We start from the raw sequence: 16,933 nt of genomic DNA on the forward strand, positions 1-16,933 counted from the left end.
TTAATGTGAGAAGTGGTAAGTTGAGAAACCAGAGACTGTCTTGAGGCAGCTTCAACCTTTCCTACACTCAAGCAGCATGTTTTGCACATGATCTGTCTTGTATATGATCTGTCTTGTATATTGTTTAATGCTTTCAGGATATCAAGTAAAACAATCTTGGGAGATAAACATTTATGCTAAGCTGCATTTTTGTTTATCTTTATTATCTGCCACTGGCAAAGTGGTTGATTTACATTCTAAATAAACAAAAAAAATAGAAAGAAGTGGTGGTGGAACTGGAGAGGACAAACTTTATATTTTGGACAACAATTTCTGAGACGTAAAACTCACCAGAACAAGAAGATGAATAGTGGAACCATAGCTGCTAGGAGTGAAGTTCCAGTCAACTTTCATTCTGCGACATGCTCTAGCACTTTGAAAGTAAAATGTGTTGAAGTTGTTTTACCCTCTTTGTTTCAAGTACTACCTCCAATATTAAGCACAAACGTTATAATGTTTGCAGAGTCAGATCTTTGCTTTGTAACCTGGGGTAGATCACTTAGGGTGCAGCCTATTTTACTTTATGCGCCCAAGTGTCAATTATCCAGTTAGTGATACTATTCCATGTGCTATGTGGACATAAAAGTATCTATGTGTAGCTAAGCAGGCATTGTATCTGCCTGGCCAGAGGACAGGCTATATGACTCCGCAGACAGGTACCTGGGTAAGTGCAAGTCCCAATATTGTAGCCAGATAAAAGTCCATCACTGGAGGAGGGGTTCTCTGTTACTTTAGTCTAATAGCTGAGGAGCTGAGGGCTGCAAAGCAGGATACCCATGAAATGAAATAGAACTCTGCCCTTAATGACTCTGTATATCTCCATAACCCCCAACAATGGTGTTTGCCCATATCTGTGAAGATTCCCCAGATGCCTGCTGCTATCCATGCATCAAGGAGTTTATCTAGGAAGAGAATTCAGTGGCTCTGCTGATTTTTTTCTCTAGTTATTTTAGGAAAACATCCAGAGTTCATTAACTAGGGGAAAGCTACTTGAACTCCTGCCTCAAATGCAAGCTGTTGCTTATAACAGAAAAATATGCATGTGCCAATAGGGATATATAGCGAAACAGTCATGACACTTATGGACTCCACTGAGGCAGCTCTGTTTGAGAAGGCAGCTCTTCATACTGTAGACATTTGTTATCTACCAGTCATTGACAGTAGACCCCTCAGGACAGGGAGGGAACCTGTCTGTAGGACTATACAGAACCTGGCACATTAGGGCCTTGATCTTAACTAGAGCTTGGAAGTGCCAGTGGCATAAATCATAAGTGTAGCTATGTAATGTTGTTGTTCCCCACAAAGCCAAAGAGTACCTGTCTTAGGTAGGGTGTATTTATATTTTTTCATCAAATGAAGGGTACGCTGTAATGTGAGGGTTGTGTCCTCATGCAAAGGTTTATATTTCATGTCTTGCCCAGTTTGAAGGTTACATATTAAATGTCCACAATCACAGAAGGAATTTGCAAGGGCCAAAACAGCTGCTGAAAACTAGAAAGAACAAACGCAGATTTCTGGTTTCTAAGCCTAATTCTTAGAGCTGTGTCCCTTACTAGGTAGTTATAGGTTCCATAGTGATGCGAACACTGGGAACACAGAAAGACTGGATGGTGCACTTGGTTGCAGCCATATGTATGGAGGGGTTTTGAATTCATTACAAAAGTTGCCTCACAAGCACCCCTAAGGGTTGTGACATTCAGCTGCTCTGATGTCTTTGCAGTTGCTATATGCAGGTCATCAGCCCCAATGCAGAATAGTGGTACTTGGTACAGGGAGTAGAGCTGGGTAAACTTTAGGTGATAGTGATGGCTACTGTATATACAGTGTGTATGCTGTCTGTCCTCTGACAATTCTGCTTCCCTCTTAAATACTTTCATTGGCTCCCTAAGCTTCTGCACCAACCTGAAGCTTCTTGTTCTCATACATTGCCTTCATCTGTGCCCTAATCTCTTCCTTTTACCTGGGAGTCTTCCTTCTGATCACCTGTCCGATGGGCCTCTCCTGTTCATTGCAGGCTGCTCTCTTCTTCCATGCTGTCTCTACAGCTGAAACTCCCTGCCCCTTCTTTCTATAGATCCTTCTTTAAGGCCCATTACTTATTTGACTTCTTTCATTAATAAGTTTTCCATGGCATCTGCTCGTCTTTAACTCTGTGCTAGGTTCTTGTGAATACTGTTGTCTGTATCTGAATTAAACTGTTTATCTCTATAAAACATTCTACACACCCCATGGATAAAAAACAAATAATGATAAAATGATGGGACGCAGAAATAGCAAAACAAGAAATATCACATATAAGTGAGATGATTGTACTGCCCAGCACCTTGATTGTACTGTGTAGACAGTTGGAGAAATGCAGACACAGGATAATGCTAGGTCTTGGCATTAATTGCAGTCCTTTGAACAATAGATTTTTCCCAGTAAGGCAAAGAAGAAGAAGAACAACAAAAAAGAACAAAGCCTAAGTTTGTGAAAGTAATTGTTAAAAAATACTCATCTTTTACACTGAAAAGAAGAAGTCATAGCAGTCTAGATTAGATGGTAGGACTGATGCCAAGCGGATATGTGATTTAAATGGGCTTCCTGACCCTTTCATTTGGCAGCACCATTGTACAAGTCAAAATGCCATGATTTATGCCGCCATGACAAAGCGGGAATTTAGGATCAGGGAAAAGAATTGGATTAGCTCAGTGCATTTTGATCTGCAGTTCAGTCCCTGCTGTTGGTGACCTGTTCAGAGGTTATTATGAAGGGTATTTGGGGGATTGAGCTGGATGAGCTTCTGAAGCATGGGATGAGATTCCTGTATATGGGACAGTTATGCAGGCAGCTCAGTGCAATGATTTGTCCCTGTTGAGTGGGGCATGGGCCACAAGTGAAGATTGCTGAGACCTCCACTGTTTTAGGAACATAGGGATGGAAGGGACAATCAAGTCCAGTCCCTAGTCTTGGCTTCTAAAGAAGCGGGGTTTAAGGAGCAGAAACCCCTGCATTTATAGATGCCAAAGACCCAGGCTCCAGACATTCCTGCCAATAATTCCTAGGAACCACAGCTTTTGCAAAGCAGTTTTGACCCTTCCTTAGTTTGTCTTTTGAGTTTTATTTAATTTAAAAAAGATGCCTATTCAATGCTTGAGGGTTGTTTTCAAGTTATTGAAAAAATAAACACACAATAGGCAAAAAAAGTAACTAAGTGGTGGCCACATGTAACACAAAAAATATCAGTTGGCAGATTTAAATACCCCCTAGACCTTCACAGAACCAAAAATTTATATTCCCTAACTCCACCCTGCACACGTCAGCTGTTGTTGACAGTGAAGAGGGGTTTATGACATGCTATTTCAGATCTAGAAACAGTGAATTCCAAAGGCTCTCATGTAGCACATTTTTGTTTGGCAGCCTTTTTTATAACCCAGGCTAGAGACAGAAGTTACACATAAACTGGCATAAGTGATTGAAAACTAGCTCAGATCTGTAACACAACAGAAGTTCTGTGCACATCAGCTGCTTTCAAAATGGCTGAAACCAGTTTAACCTGGATGGTTATAGTATCAGACTTAACTGATTTAGGTTAAATTGGTTTATTGAACTTCTGTCGCATATTTCCTCCAGATTCAAGCTAACTCACACTCCCCAGCATCCCAGGATGCTTTGTACCTCCCCAGCAAACCCCGCCTTGCAAGGTGGGTGGGCTAGCCTTGATCCAAGCTGTCTGCTCCAGCCAAACAGGGAGGCATGCTCTGGTGTCCCCTGCCTTCTGGCCTGGGCAACTGCAGGCATGTGGCTGCATTTGTGGCATGAAAAGTGAATGTCTGTTCACTTGCTTATCGGTTCAATCTATGCAGCTTAGAAGAATTAATTGATTTAGCCTTGGTCTTTTTGACTGTCTGTTCTGAGCCCAAAGGCCTCCTGCTCAGATACTTTTCCTGAATACCCCAACAGCAGTAGTTCAGGGAGCAGGGTACTTTACAATCAGGCTGGCTCCAAGTTATTTACTGACTAAGAACAACATACAGGCATCCAGCACAGATCACAGAGTAATAGTGTAACCTGCCAGCAGAAACCCTTCACTTACTGAGTAAGCTTGAGTGCTCTGCACAAGCTTTAGATTCTAAAGGGTGTAAGGTGCAGCTCCATATAGAGTGTCTTTCCACAGGAAAGCTGGTTAAACATTTTCCATCAAAACTCTATTTTCAACACAAATTTGGATTTTCAAATAAACAAAAATGTATGTGGAAATTGTATTATTTACTGTCAAATTTGCAGGTTTGTACCAGAAAATGTATAGCTGGAAATAAAAAAAATGAGTTGCGGACTTTTTTCTTTGGGTTTTTGGAGGTTTTCAGGTGGAAATTTTCAGGTTTCAGTCCAAATCTTTCCATTTTCTGTCACCATTTTTAGTTTATTTTTTAACGAAAAAATACAAATTTCTGAGGGGTACGGGGAAGAAAATATTCTCCAGTAGCCTCCAGTGAACAGTCTACTCTTGAAAATGGTCTGAATTATGGATGAAAAAGCCACATTAAAGAGTAACCCTCTTACTAGGCCACAGTTTCAAATTTTTTTTCTTTCTCTTTGTGTTTTTCTTTAATTTACCTTTCCTGCTGTTCTCTGTGTTCTGTTTTCAGTGGAGCAAGTGGTGAGCATTTTGTGCTGCCTTTCCAAGATGATTTCCCCATATTCTCTCCTATGCACTTCAATCTAATGGCATATCATTTTTTGTTAAAAATTTTGAGGAAGATTAGAGGCTGTGGACTGGAAGGTGATGTCAGCTGATGATTGCTACCAGCATCCTAAAGATAGTAAATAAGAGGAATGCCTGGATGGAGTATTCTAGTATCCCTTACCTATAAGAATTTCCATTCTAGAGCAAGCCAGGAACCAGTCTAGTATAGGCAAAGGCCAGTATCTATTGAACAGAGAAAGAGGGGTGGGGTGGGGTGGGGAAGGGGACCCAAACATCATAATGAACTTGAGAAATTATTTCCTCCTTCCTGCAAGTTGTTCTGTTTAAGTCATAGATTCATAGTCCTTAAGCATACCTTTTTTATTATTTAAAGCATTGCTAGTTTGCACAGCTCCAGATATTGCTTGCAGTCAAAATCACTCCACCTTTTCTTAAATATAGTCTTAAAATCATAGAGAATCATAGAGAAGTAGGTCTGGAAGGGACCTCCAGAGATCATTTAGTCCAGGATCATCTCTATCCAAACCAGTCTATAAATCCATAATCTAATTATTTGTAAAACTACTGACAACCCTGACAATGGCCTGTGCTTTCAAGTTACAGTACTTGTCATTATCAGGTCAAGAAAAAGTTCCACTATTCCATTGTCTTGTCAACATGTTGACTTTGGGATTGCATATCCAATTCCTATGCTTGTAATCAGAAGGAATATAACAGAATGAAGCTCTACATAGATATTGGCTGAAAAAATGCATTTTATCATCCATTGCTAAGGCACACCTTAATGTTACTCTTTTACCCCAGTATTCAATTAAGAGAAGTATAAATAGGTCAACCATTATACACACATTTAAAAGCTTCGTTTGCTTTTTGGCATCCAGCAAGCACCTTGACATTTGTTTGAACCCTTGTCCCTCAAATAGCTAAATCCACTGTTCTCTTCAGCTGGCAATGGATGGTTTGTTCACTACTTTCTTACCTTAATTTCCCCAGGAACAACGAATGTGCCACAACTCTTACCAGCTTCAGAAACTAAATTAGTTGTTATGGACGAAGAGTGTAAGTACCATTTTCCCCAAGATTCTTTCTATTTAATTGTATTTTTCCAACACACTTCATCTTAATATTTTATTACATCCTGGAATAGTCTTAAACTCTGCTTCTCTTTAATTTCCAAGATTATTACTGATTATTTTATAAATAATGGATTATCTAAATTCTGAAGAAATAAGATTTATGGCTGCTGACGCACGCTATTTTATAGTCATAAAAAGTTTGTAGCACTACAAAAAATAGATCAATCCAGAGTGTGCATGTGTGCACAACCCCTTGGAAAAGCTCTTCAGCCAGGGAGCAATAGGGAGCCTGCCCCTTGTCAGCTGTTTTCAACAGCTACTTTTTTGTTGTGGGTTAGCCATTTTGGGACTTCATCAGCCATTTTTTTTATCACAGAAAAAGGCCTGAACATGGGGCCGCAGGGTTTTTGTTAGGCTGAAACAGTGAATAAAGCACCACAAATATAATGTGTGCCAGAGCCCTATGTTTCTGACACCCAAGCTTAGAGAGAAAGTAGCTATTAAAAATGTTGAATAATAACTAGAAAAGCAGTCTGTGGGCTCTTTCAATGAATAGATCTTATTTGTAGAGAGATATTTACAGTATATATTTTCAGTTTCAATTGTTTGTTTTTTTAGGAAGAAAAATAGAAGCAGAGGATATAGGAAGGCCAGGGGAGAAGTACTAAGGCAATATAAAAATGCATAATAAGAATAATAGCAGGAAAATGTATTTGCTTTTCATGATCATGTTTTTAGCCTAAGTTTCCAGAAAGCTGGAAGTGACTTACAGTATTAAAATATTGTATTTTATTTGGTCAAAATGTTTTTATCATGCATTTTTATCAGGGCTTTTTAAATGAAAGTCCTATTGAATATTAAAAGTATAAACAAAAAATCTAGATACTGCTCAGATATGCACAGATGTAAATATAAAAGTCAGCTGTATGACATATATTTATTATTCCATTAGTTCATTCAGAGGTAGAATTCTTTATCTATATTTGAGTCTCTCTCCCCTTACGCTGACACTTGACTGGCCAAAGACAAACAGCACACTGAGCGTCCCATAATGATCTCTCCTAAACCAACTCAGACACTGACATCTGTAGACCAAACAATGTTTTTAAGCTCAATAGTACATTTGCACTTTTATTTTAGAAGGTGCTTGTGGCAAAATATAACGTGGAATGCTGTGCCCATGTGTTTAAAAATGTTTAACTCATTGAGTTTGCTGCTGCAAGGAAAGCCATTCATACATATGTTTGCAGGATCAGGCCCAAATTTTGCCCTTAAAATATCTTCCATTAATCTTTTAAATTTGTTTTGTCACTGTTTTAATTCCTGGGCATAACCACATTTTATTTACAAGTAAATTATATGTATCAAGGTTCCCTAGTAGAAAATGTCAAGGGAATTTTTCCTTTAGTGCCTTATAAAAAACAGAAGTCCATATATATCTAATTAAACAGTTATGTCCATACATTTTCAAAGTGGATGAAACTCTAAGGTACATTAGATACCAACCACATTAATACAGGACAGGTTCTATTCCTACCTGTTAGGGGCATAAGTGGACCTGTGGACCTCAGCAACAAAGTGCAGGTATATTCTAGACTGTTCAAGTCCCTGAAATTCCATTAATTCATCTACTGTTGTAACACTCCACCACCTTACCCTTAAGATTGAGTCACAGAAAATCAAGGAGGAAGAAAAGAACCCACTCACCTTTTGTATTAAAGGTGGCATTCTATTCTAATCTGGATGCCTACATGGTATGTTTTGGACATATAAGTCCCAAAAAACTTACTTATGCCCAGCTGGCATTCTGCTGTATGCACAGCTCTTATGCACCTAGACAGGTAAGTGTGACACTGATTGAGGATGCAAAGTAGTGTCCAGGGCCTATGTGCCTGCCCCTTGTGGACACAGAGATGCCCAGAAACAGAGTTCTCCAAAACACGTGTATCAGGCTTGGATTTAGATTCAGAATAGAAAAAGCTGTGTGTATTGCATGCATCCCTCTTTTTTTCTCCAGAGCTCAGGGGTAGTAAATTCACCTGAGATGTTGGAGGATCTTGGTCATGGGCCCACTCTCACAAAGTGGGTTTGAGCTAGGGCCCTCTTTCACTTCCTAACACAGCATCCTAGCTGCCACACCACAGATCAGCTGTTGCACACTACCTCTTCCAAAGCTTATTTTGAAGCAGAGTCACTAACATAGTCATTGGAAACAAAGAATGGTGGTTAGGAGCAAGAATCTCAGTCAGAGCTCAGGATCCCTTTCTTTCCAGATCAGCAGCCACTCCACTTAGCCACACACTCCTTAGCTTGCTCCCTTCCTCCTGGTCCCACATATTTCCCATAGACTTTCCTCTTGTGGCTTTCTGGTGGGCCAGCTTCAAAAAGAGCACCAGAGGAAATCCTGTTTAATGGCTGACTTGTGATGTGGTGGTTAGAGGGCTCTGCTGATAAATGAGAAAAATCTGGTTTAATAGCTCTCTGGGTGAAGGAGGCCTAGACATCAGGACCTCCATTTTCCATGGGAGTGCTATAGCCACCCAGCTATGTGGGAGGTCCCTATCACTGTTGTCAGAGTGTGTGACCAGTCTAGGCATGTATGTAGCCATTCAGGTTTATGTGGCTATATATGCACAATACAGTGCTAACCTATGCATAAGTGGGTTTTTGATGGACTTACACATCCAAAAAATGCCATATAGCTGACTAAATCCGGATGCCCGGCAGTTCAGAGAAGAATAGAATGCCACCTGAACTGTATTTCAGGGTGGAATAGGCTGGCACTAAGGCACCCAAGTCCACTGAGACACTTAATAAGCAGAACAGATCTGACCCATAATGTCAAGGTATAAAGGTGCTAACCTTTGCTGATTAGAAAAGTTGTTTGGGATTAAAAAGTCCTCAGAGCCCATCCTCCCTTAATTTAATTCAGTGCTTATACTAGTGATCAGTGACTATAAGCATGTTTTACCATCCCAGCCACGCCACTTTTGTTTTCTCATTTGTACCAGTTTTTGTTCAGAGCAACTACTCACTTCAGCAGAGTCATTCTGGGTTTACTGGTTTAACTGAAATCATAATTTTCTGACTTCCCTTCAGTCTCTAAAGGGTTTTTTCCCTCAGTAAGTGATAGGGAGAATGGGTTTACATGATATATTTCCACAGCAAAAAGAAAAACATTATAAAGGTCATTTTAATTGTACTTTGTCGGGTTCTTCCCCCCCAAACTTGCAACTACAAGCCTCCCCTTTCCAGTAATTTTCATCCTGCTTTGAAAATGATGGAAGATGGTCATTCTGGAGTTGTGCCTTGTTCTTTACTTTTTATGTTATTATCTGCCGTTCCCATAACAAGCCTCTTGGGACTTCTGTTGAACTTCAACATGAAACTGACACACCTGAATTTCTTTTTGTGGTTACTGAGGCCCAGTGGCAAAAATGCATGCATAAAATGTGGTGTAAGGGAAGAAGGTGTGGAATGACTGGCTCGGGTGTGGTACTTCAGAGAAGGACCTGGGGGTTACAATAGACCCTAAACTGAATATGAGTCAATAGTGTGCTCTTGCTTGCAAAAAAGCCAACACCATGCTGGGTTGTATTAACAGGCATGTCACTTGCAAATCAAAGGAATAGATTCTTCTGCTCTGTTCAGCACTAGCAAAACCTCACCTGGGGTACTGTGTCTAGTTTTAGCCCCTGTAGACAGATTGGAAGGAGTTCAGCACAGAGCAACCAAAGTGATTAGGGGCCTAGGAAGGAAGGCTTATTAGGAAAGTCTGAAAGAACTAGGGTTATATAGTTTGAAGAAGACAAGACTGAGGGGAGATTTGATTGTAGTCTTCAAATATTGGAGCTGGGCTTTTCTCCATGGCCACAGGAGACAGAATTAAGAGCAATGGCATCAAGCTGCAGCAGAAGAAACTTAGGTTGGAGATTAGGAAGAACTTCTTGACTATGAGGGGGTTACCTAGAGAAATTGTAGACTATCTCTCTCTGGGAATTTTCAAGAGCAGGATGGACAGATACTTGGCTCAGATTGTCTAGTCAGGGATGATCCTGCCTTGATCAGGGGGCTGGACTAGATGACTTCGTGAAATCTCTTCCAGCCCTACTTCCCCATGATCCTAAAGTAGTTGTGAAATGTGTTTGGAAAATGAGACATTGCTGTCTTGTAACATTCTGATATGTTTATTTTATTTATTTTTAGCAATATGTTTCAGAAATTGTGGCCCAAAAACTGCAGGCCTTTAACTGTTTTGGGCAGAGTTAGTCTTTAGCTTTATTAAATCTGTTGGAGCTCCATGAGCATTGCAAGAAGACTTGTGCTTGCTTGTAGCTATAAAACCACTACTCACCAGCAGGAAGGCAGCCTGGAAGTGCTTTATCTTGGGTACTGAGCTTGATTCTCCATTGCTTTGTATTGCCTTCAGCAGTTAGAATTGTACAAAGTAGGCATACTGCTGTTCTGATTTGGTGGGGGAATTAGGCCCAAAACCTTATAAAACAGAGAGAGAGTACTTAGCCATTGGCTGAAAGTCTGCTCTATCTGCTATATGGGGCCAGCTCCACTGTGGGATAAGGGGGTGAGACTTCCACAGCCCTGGACTCTAGCTGTTTCCTTCACACACTCTCTGGGTACCCTACCACTAGCAGCAGTGGTAGCACTGACCAGGTCTGGCACTCACTCCAGTGGAGGCACTGACCTGTTCTGGTATCTGTGCACAGCTGCAAGCAAAGAGCAGGTTCCCTGCAGCCTTTCTTCTCTGTTGAGCACCTAAGCTAAAGCAAGCAAAGTCTGCAGGACTATTGTGTGTTTTCAGTTAAAAAAAACATATCCAACCATCTCTGATGCAATAAGAGCTTTTACATTATGGCTTAGACACTAGGGCCACATTCAGACAAGTGCTGGCATACCATATAAGTAGATATGTCCTGTGCTGCTACCTTGCAGCGCTGGGGAGGGGGTTTGACTCTGCAAGAACCCAGGGTCAGAAAAACTCACGCAAAAAAAAAGCGGGGTGGAGCACACTGCCCCAAACCAGAGCCTGGCCAGCTGGAGCTATACTCTGGCTGTGGGCCAGGCTCCAGCTGCAGGAGTGCTGTGGCTGGAGCTCCTCAAGGTCCTTAGGACTCCAGGTAAGGCTACTGGAGCCAGTACAGTTGCTGGTCCCAGCCCCTCCTACCCCACCTGGGGTAAATTCCTGCACACCAGAGTGTGCATGGCACAGGTATTCCCCAGTGGACAAGTAGCAGCATAGTAGATCTGAAATTCCTCAAGGTTTAAACATGGAGCTTTTTCACCCTGCACACCACTTCCAAGGTATTCTGTATGGTGGGCCAGTAAGAGGTGCTCCTGTGCTGAGCCTCCCACCTCATTGCACCTGACCACCTACCAAGCTCCAAGTGCCTCCCTGGGGGTGCCTCACGTCTGGCCAACCCCCTTCCTGGAACATCCCTGCAAGCCTGATGGTAACGCTGCCACCACACACACCTGCAAGCCTGATGGTAACGCTGCCACCACTCATGAGTCTTGGTCTGTTAGTGGCTCTGTGTCTCATGAGGCACAGGGGCTTTATAGACCTGAAGGGTACTCGACCCACTGCAAGAATGTGGGGTGCTTCCCTAAGTCTGAAGCAAAAATAGTAGTCTCCCTTAGTCAGCTGAACCAAGGAGACCCTGAGGCATAATCTAGACCCTCTCCCAATAAATCTCCCATGCTAGGTACAGAGGAGAACTTTATTGATTACAAGGAGTAGGTTTGGAATAGGGTACAGGGCAGAGCAATAGCAAAGAATAACTTTTAGATCAAACAGTGGTATGATAGCTTTTGATCATGCATCTGAAGCTATATAGTTAGATGTCAAGTAGCTTACTCACAAGTATCATCCAGAGGCTGATAGAGCTTTCCTCTGGAGGCAGGCAGTTCATAGGGTGTCCATGTGTTTCAAGAGAGAGAGAGCGAGCTGGTGTGGTTCAGCTACTCTCAGAGTCTTCATCATGGCTGCTGCCCCTCCTCCTGGGCAATCTTTAACCTATATAGACCCTATGACCTCATTCACCTGATCCAATGAAGGCCAGACGTTGTTGGCTGCCAGGCAACCAATTTGAACTGCATCACTGATTGCTGGGTACACTGGCAGGGTCTCTAGCCCCCCTCCTAGTCATGATGTGACTGCTTAGAAAACTTGGGAGTTTAAGCTCCACCATCCAGGTGTGTGAGGCCAGTCATGTAGGCAAAGGGAGCTGGTTCCCCCCTCCCTCAGGAATGTATCCAGCTCAGGTTACAACTCAGGGTTACCTGAAGCAGATGGGGGCGGGGGTCCCCGCCATCTGCAGTGACCATGGTAACCAAATTTTTAGATAGGTAATAAGCCTGATAGCAGAGTTTGGGGAGAGACTGAAATGGCATTCTGTCACATTCCCTACTCATGTCATCTTTCACTTTAAGGACTCTGCAATCATCCAGATGTTCTCCAAGCCCCCACCCCTGGCACTCCCTAGGTTCTTTTAGGCATCTCACCCCCTCTAACTATCCCTTCAAAAACCCATCCTTCTAACCTAGCTTTCACTCATCACAACACCCATTCAGTCTATCTACTCCAGCCCCTACAGACAGTTGCCTAATCATGTGCTTACCCCATTATGCACTCAACTGCCCAGATTTCCCTAGGCAACTCCGTTCATTGCTCCCCTTCTCCTGCCTGACGATTGTGTCCAAGTAAATTCCAATTACCCCTCTGCAACCTGCAGAGTTGTTGGAGAGTCTTGAACACAGAACCACAGGAAAAAATGCACAGGGAGGGACAGGAGCAGGGGCTGCAAGGCAAAAATGGTGAAATAATAGCAAAGTTAAAGATAAACCCAAGCAGACACAATATATCATTCTACCATATATAGTATTTTCTCACATACAGCACACCGTTGAATAATACATGTGCCTTGTTTTTGGAAAAGCATAATGAAAAAAAGATTGTTTTTCCAGAATTATGCCTGCATAGAGCATGTAGGGAGGCTAATCTTTAGTGGACTTATCTTCCTTAGCTACTGCTGAAGACTGGTCTCCATGGAAGGATCTATGATTTTGAAAAGAGACAAAGAGCCTCTAGAACCCTGAGACAGGAAAAGAGAGATCAGGAGCAGCTAGCAGACAACAAAATAGCCCTAAGAAAGCTTAGCTTGCTTACTGGAACATCAAGACTATTAAAAAGGAGAGTTGATCGTTAATATAAATGAGCTGAAGAACAACAAGCCATTAGATTATTTGACTCCCTCAGCTACCTGAATAATGCCACTGTCACTAGACTGTGGAGCAGGAATCAATGTGATACTTCTGTTCTAGGCAGAAAATCAGCTTCCCTACTTAAGATACACACTGCAGTTTTGGGGGGCTGATTTTTGGGGAAAGGGTGCATGTGGTAAATGAGTAAATGCAACACATTATAGTAACATAGATCTGGATGCAAACAATGATCTTGTGGCAGATGTTTCTTTATTATGATATGAATCAGTGCAAGAGGAATGAATCAGCCTCAGCAAGAGGAGGCTGAGGGAGGACCTGGTGGCTGCCTACAAGCTCATCAAGGGGGATCAACAGCAAATAGGCAGAGCTCTTTTCCCCCCAGCACTACCTGGGGTGACGAGGAACAATGGTAATAAGCTGATGGAGAATAGGTTTAGGTTGGAGATCAGAAGGCAATATTTTACAGTTAGGGTGGCCAAAATCTGGAACCAACTTCCCAGGGAAGTGGTCCTCGCCCCTACCTTGGGCAAATTCAAGAGGAGGTTGGATGATCACCTGTCTGGGGTCTTGTGAACCAGCATTCATTCCTGCCTGTGGCAGGGGGTCAGGCTAGATGATCTGTTCAGGTCCCTCCTGACCCTAGCTGCTATGAAACTATAATGTATCCAGACTTTCCCAGACTTCAGCCAAGGTCTTTTTCAGTAAATATCTAATTCTAGATCCAAACCTTGTAACATACGCACCTCCAAGCACAATGAAATCAACCAAATCTGTAAATAAAATGAAATTCCCTCCCTTAATATTACACAATTTGGCAAGTTAAAATAACTTTTAACTCCCTCAAAGTTGATAATTCTGGCCAATGTTAGAGTACTATAGTGCTGAAACTAAATGGTCCATTGTTCTTTTGGACAGTTCTTCTGTTCCTAGAAAACCTGATGGAGGAGAGTCTATTGTGTTAATTTTAGTGGAATAAGTGGGCCAGGAAGTCAAAGGTGTTAACATGGCCCTTTCTCTATACAACATTAAGCAGTTAAACAAGAGTTGGGTTTTCATATACAAGGACCTTAGCCTGCTTGGTTATCATGGCAAGCACTGTAGGACATTTCCACTATAGTTTGGAAATGAGTTGACTAACATACACAAAAAGAAAAGAAGCAAACCAAAACCAAAGCCTCTTTTGAAACCAAAATTGAGTTGTTAGGCAGAATGAACATAATCAAAGTCTCTTTTTAGAGAGAAGATAATCAATTAACATCACAGTTTCTGTCAAGCATTCCATTTTATCAGGGAGGAAGCATTTCTATTCAATTCTGGGCTGTGAATAATAGTGGCTTTCTCTGACAAGAGAAGCACAGGCAGACACAAAGCGGAAAATGACATAAAATACTAAAGATGGGAGAAATACGTCCTTGGGATGTTCTCAGGATCCAAAGTGGTTGGTCAGTCATGGATAGATGATCTGGGTTAGCAGGTTGACCTTGACAATTGTCACCTTGGTCTCTAGTTCACTTCTGCAATCTGGGGTGTCATGTAGCTGGCCTGGTCAGGTCAGGTCCTTCACCTTTTTTGGTCTGTCTGAGATTGAGCAGAGCTGGCTGGGCTACTTAATCCCTTTCCTTTGGTACCAGGCAATGCAACTGGATGAGGTGAAAAACTGGGAAAGAGAGAGGAGAGAAGGAAGACAGTGGGAAATGGAAAGGAATGCACTAAGGAAGAGAAGACAGAACAGGGTCAGGCTTGTCTCATGCTGGGGTTCTCAGGTGTGCAGCTGTGATAGTGGGGCATCCCCCTGGTGCAGTAGTTTCTTGCTCTCACAATAATGTGGTGAGCCTTAAGGTGCCCCAGAGGACATGCAGGGTCTCTAGAGAGAAAGGGAGGCCCAAAAGACTGTCCATCTCCTTTAGAAACCTTTCAGCCATTTGTTCCTCCATCCCCAAAGTTTCCTTCAAAGACCTGCCGAAACACACATGGTGTGGAACAGACCATTTTTCTTCATTCACTAATTAGGCTTAATATTCAATATATCAATTTTGGTCCAATGATCTCTAATCACACACTTCTCTTGTTTAGCAGGCACGATCTCAATGTAATCCTTGGATTATATAAGTAGGCCTTTTTGTTTAGGCTAATTCTCTCTCTCTGTCTGTCTTTCTCTCTCTCTCTCTCTCTTTTTTGTACCTTTCCTATCAACATATAGGTTGAGGAGTGGTTGGAACATATTATAGACTTCCATTCATTTTCCAAATGTAACTAAAGGTCTGTGGAGGTATTTACCTGGTGACCATGTTTAGTATCTGAGCTTCTTTATATATTTTCCTCTGCATAGCTTATTTCAGACGTGTCTATTTTTAAGGTTGTTCCCTTCATGCACAACAGAGGACCCTATAGGTTATCATTAGTGTTGTTTTCCGATTCTGTTATTATTGTTCAGGGGCTAGGTATTACTGGTCATGTTAGAGTCTCTCAGTTTGGATGGTCTGTGTGCACCTTGTCAGGATACTATCTGCAATGCTATACCCCTAAGAAGCTAGTTATTTCAAGAAAGAGAACATAGGCTTCAGTTCTTAGTAGCAGAAGCTCATCCAGGTTTATTGTCCGCAAGCAAGCTTAGACACTAGCATCTATAGCCAACTGGTACGTTATGCTACTTGGGTTATTTGAGGGAATGGTACAGGCATGAGCATAAACCTTAATCGGAATACAAAACATTCAGGGTTCCCAGGTCTCCTTTTATTTACTAATCAAAACAACAACATGTTTACAACATACACATCCTAGTTCTCACCAATTACTAAAGCAGGTTTAGGTGACATTGTCCACATCCTACTTCTCACCAATCAGTGCAACCTTCCCGCCACATATGGACACCTGTGGCCAAGTCACTTTGATCTTTGTTTTGTTGTTCTGTATTGGTCCCATCAATTCATTCTCTTGCTGTTGGCCTTGAAGGCTCCTCTAAAACTAATGAGCTACTTTATCAGCATTTCTGTGAATGCCATATGTGGTATGCCTAGTTTTGTTCCAGCAAGGCCTACTTCAGTTTATGCTGGTAGCAGGGCCTGTTGTCTGATCTGTATATGCACTGATTAGTTGTTGTATTAATTCATGCTCCAGTTAGGCCTACGGACCCAATGAGCAGGATGTTTTGTAACTATTCTAAATGAGATCTAACAACAGACCACTACAGGAATATTAAACATGAATGACTGGAAGGTATAACACCTGGAAAGATGTGTATGATAGGGAATAAAAGTAATTCTTGAGGTTTATGAGGCAGTGTGCCTACTGCTTAGAGGAGGGGGCTGGCTGTCAGGGGATCTGGGTTGTGTTTTGATTTCTGCCACTTCATTGGTGTGTGACAAGTTTTCTCTCTGGGCTTCTGTTTCTCCATCTGTAAAATGTGTGATCGTATTGACCCTTGCAAAGTTTTTTTAAGAACACTGAATGAAAGTATCTATACAAGGGCAAAGTTGTTGATGTTTATTACAGGGGTTAGAGGAGATAGATATTCTGACACTGGCAGGTAAGTCTGGAGGGTCTAATGGTAGAGGCGAAAATAAACATGGTGCCCCTGTGAGTTTCAAGGGCTCACTCAAATTTAACCTGAAGCTTTACAGTAATACAAATTATTGCAGCTTCAAGCAGCCGAAATAAACCTCCTATTCCACTGAAACAGACACCTCTGTTATGTAGGTTAAGAAACTTTTAAGATCCCTCCTTTTAATAAGAAGGTTTAACAGTGTAAAAAAGAATCAACTGTTCAGTGTTGTGTTTTCAGCGGCATGTCCTGCGTTCCGTTATTTGTATTGCACATAAGTATATTTAGGTACATTCATACTGTCTACCTACTGCACCCTCTAAACCAGGGGTACGCAATGTTTTTTTGGCT

General features: G+C 41.8%; 1 protein-coding gene across 1 annotated transcript in view; it reads left to right on the forward strand.

Annotated features, from left to right (window-relative positions):
• Window positions 1-16,933, forward strand: part of NRG2 (neuregulin 2) — a 353,306-nt gene that overhangs the window by 255,636 nt on the left and 80,737 nt on the right. Inside the window, exon 5 of the mRNA XM_025206156.1 lies at window positions 362-370. Within this exon, the coding sequence (XP_025061941.1) occupies window positions 362-370 (9 nt within the window). The remainder of the gene's footprint in view (window positions 1-361; window positions 371-16,933) is intronic.

Source organism: Alligator sinensis, unplaced genomic scaffold, assembly GCF_000455745.1.
Source record: "Alligator sinensis unplaced genomic scaffold, ASM45574v1 scaffold156_1, whole genome shotgun sequence".
NCBI classification, from domain to species: domain Eukaryota; kingdom Metazoa; phylum Chordata; order Crocodylia; family Alligatoridae; genus Alligator; species Alligator sinensis.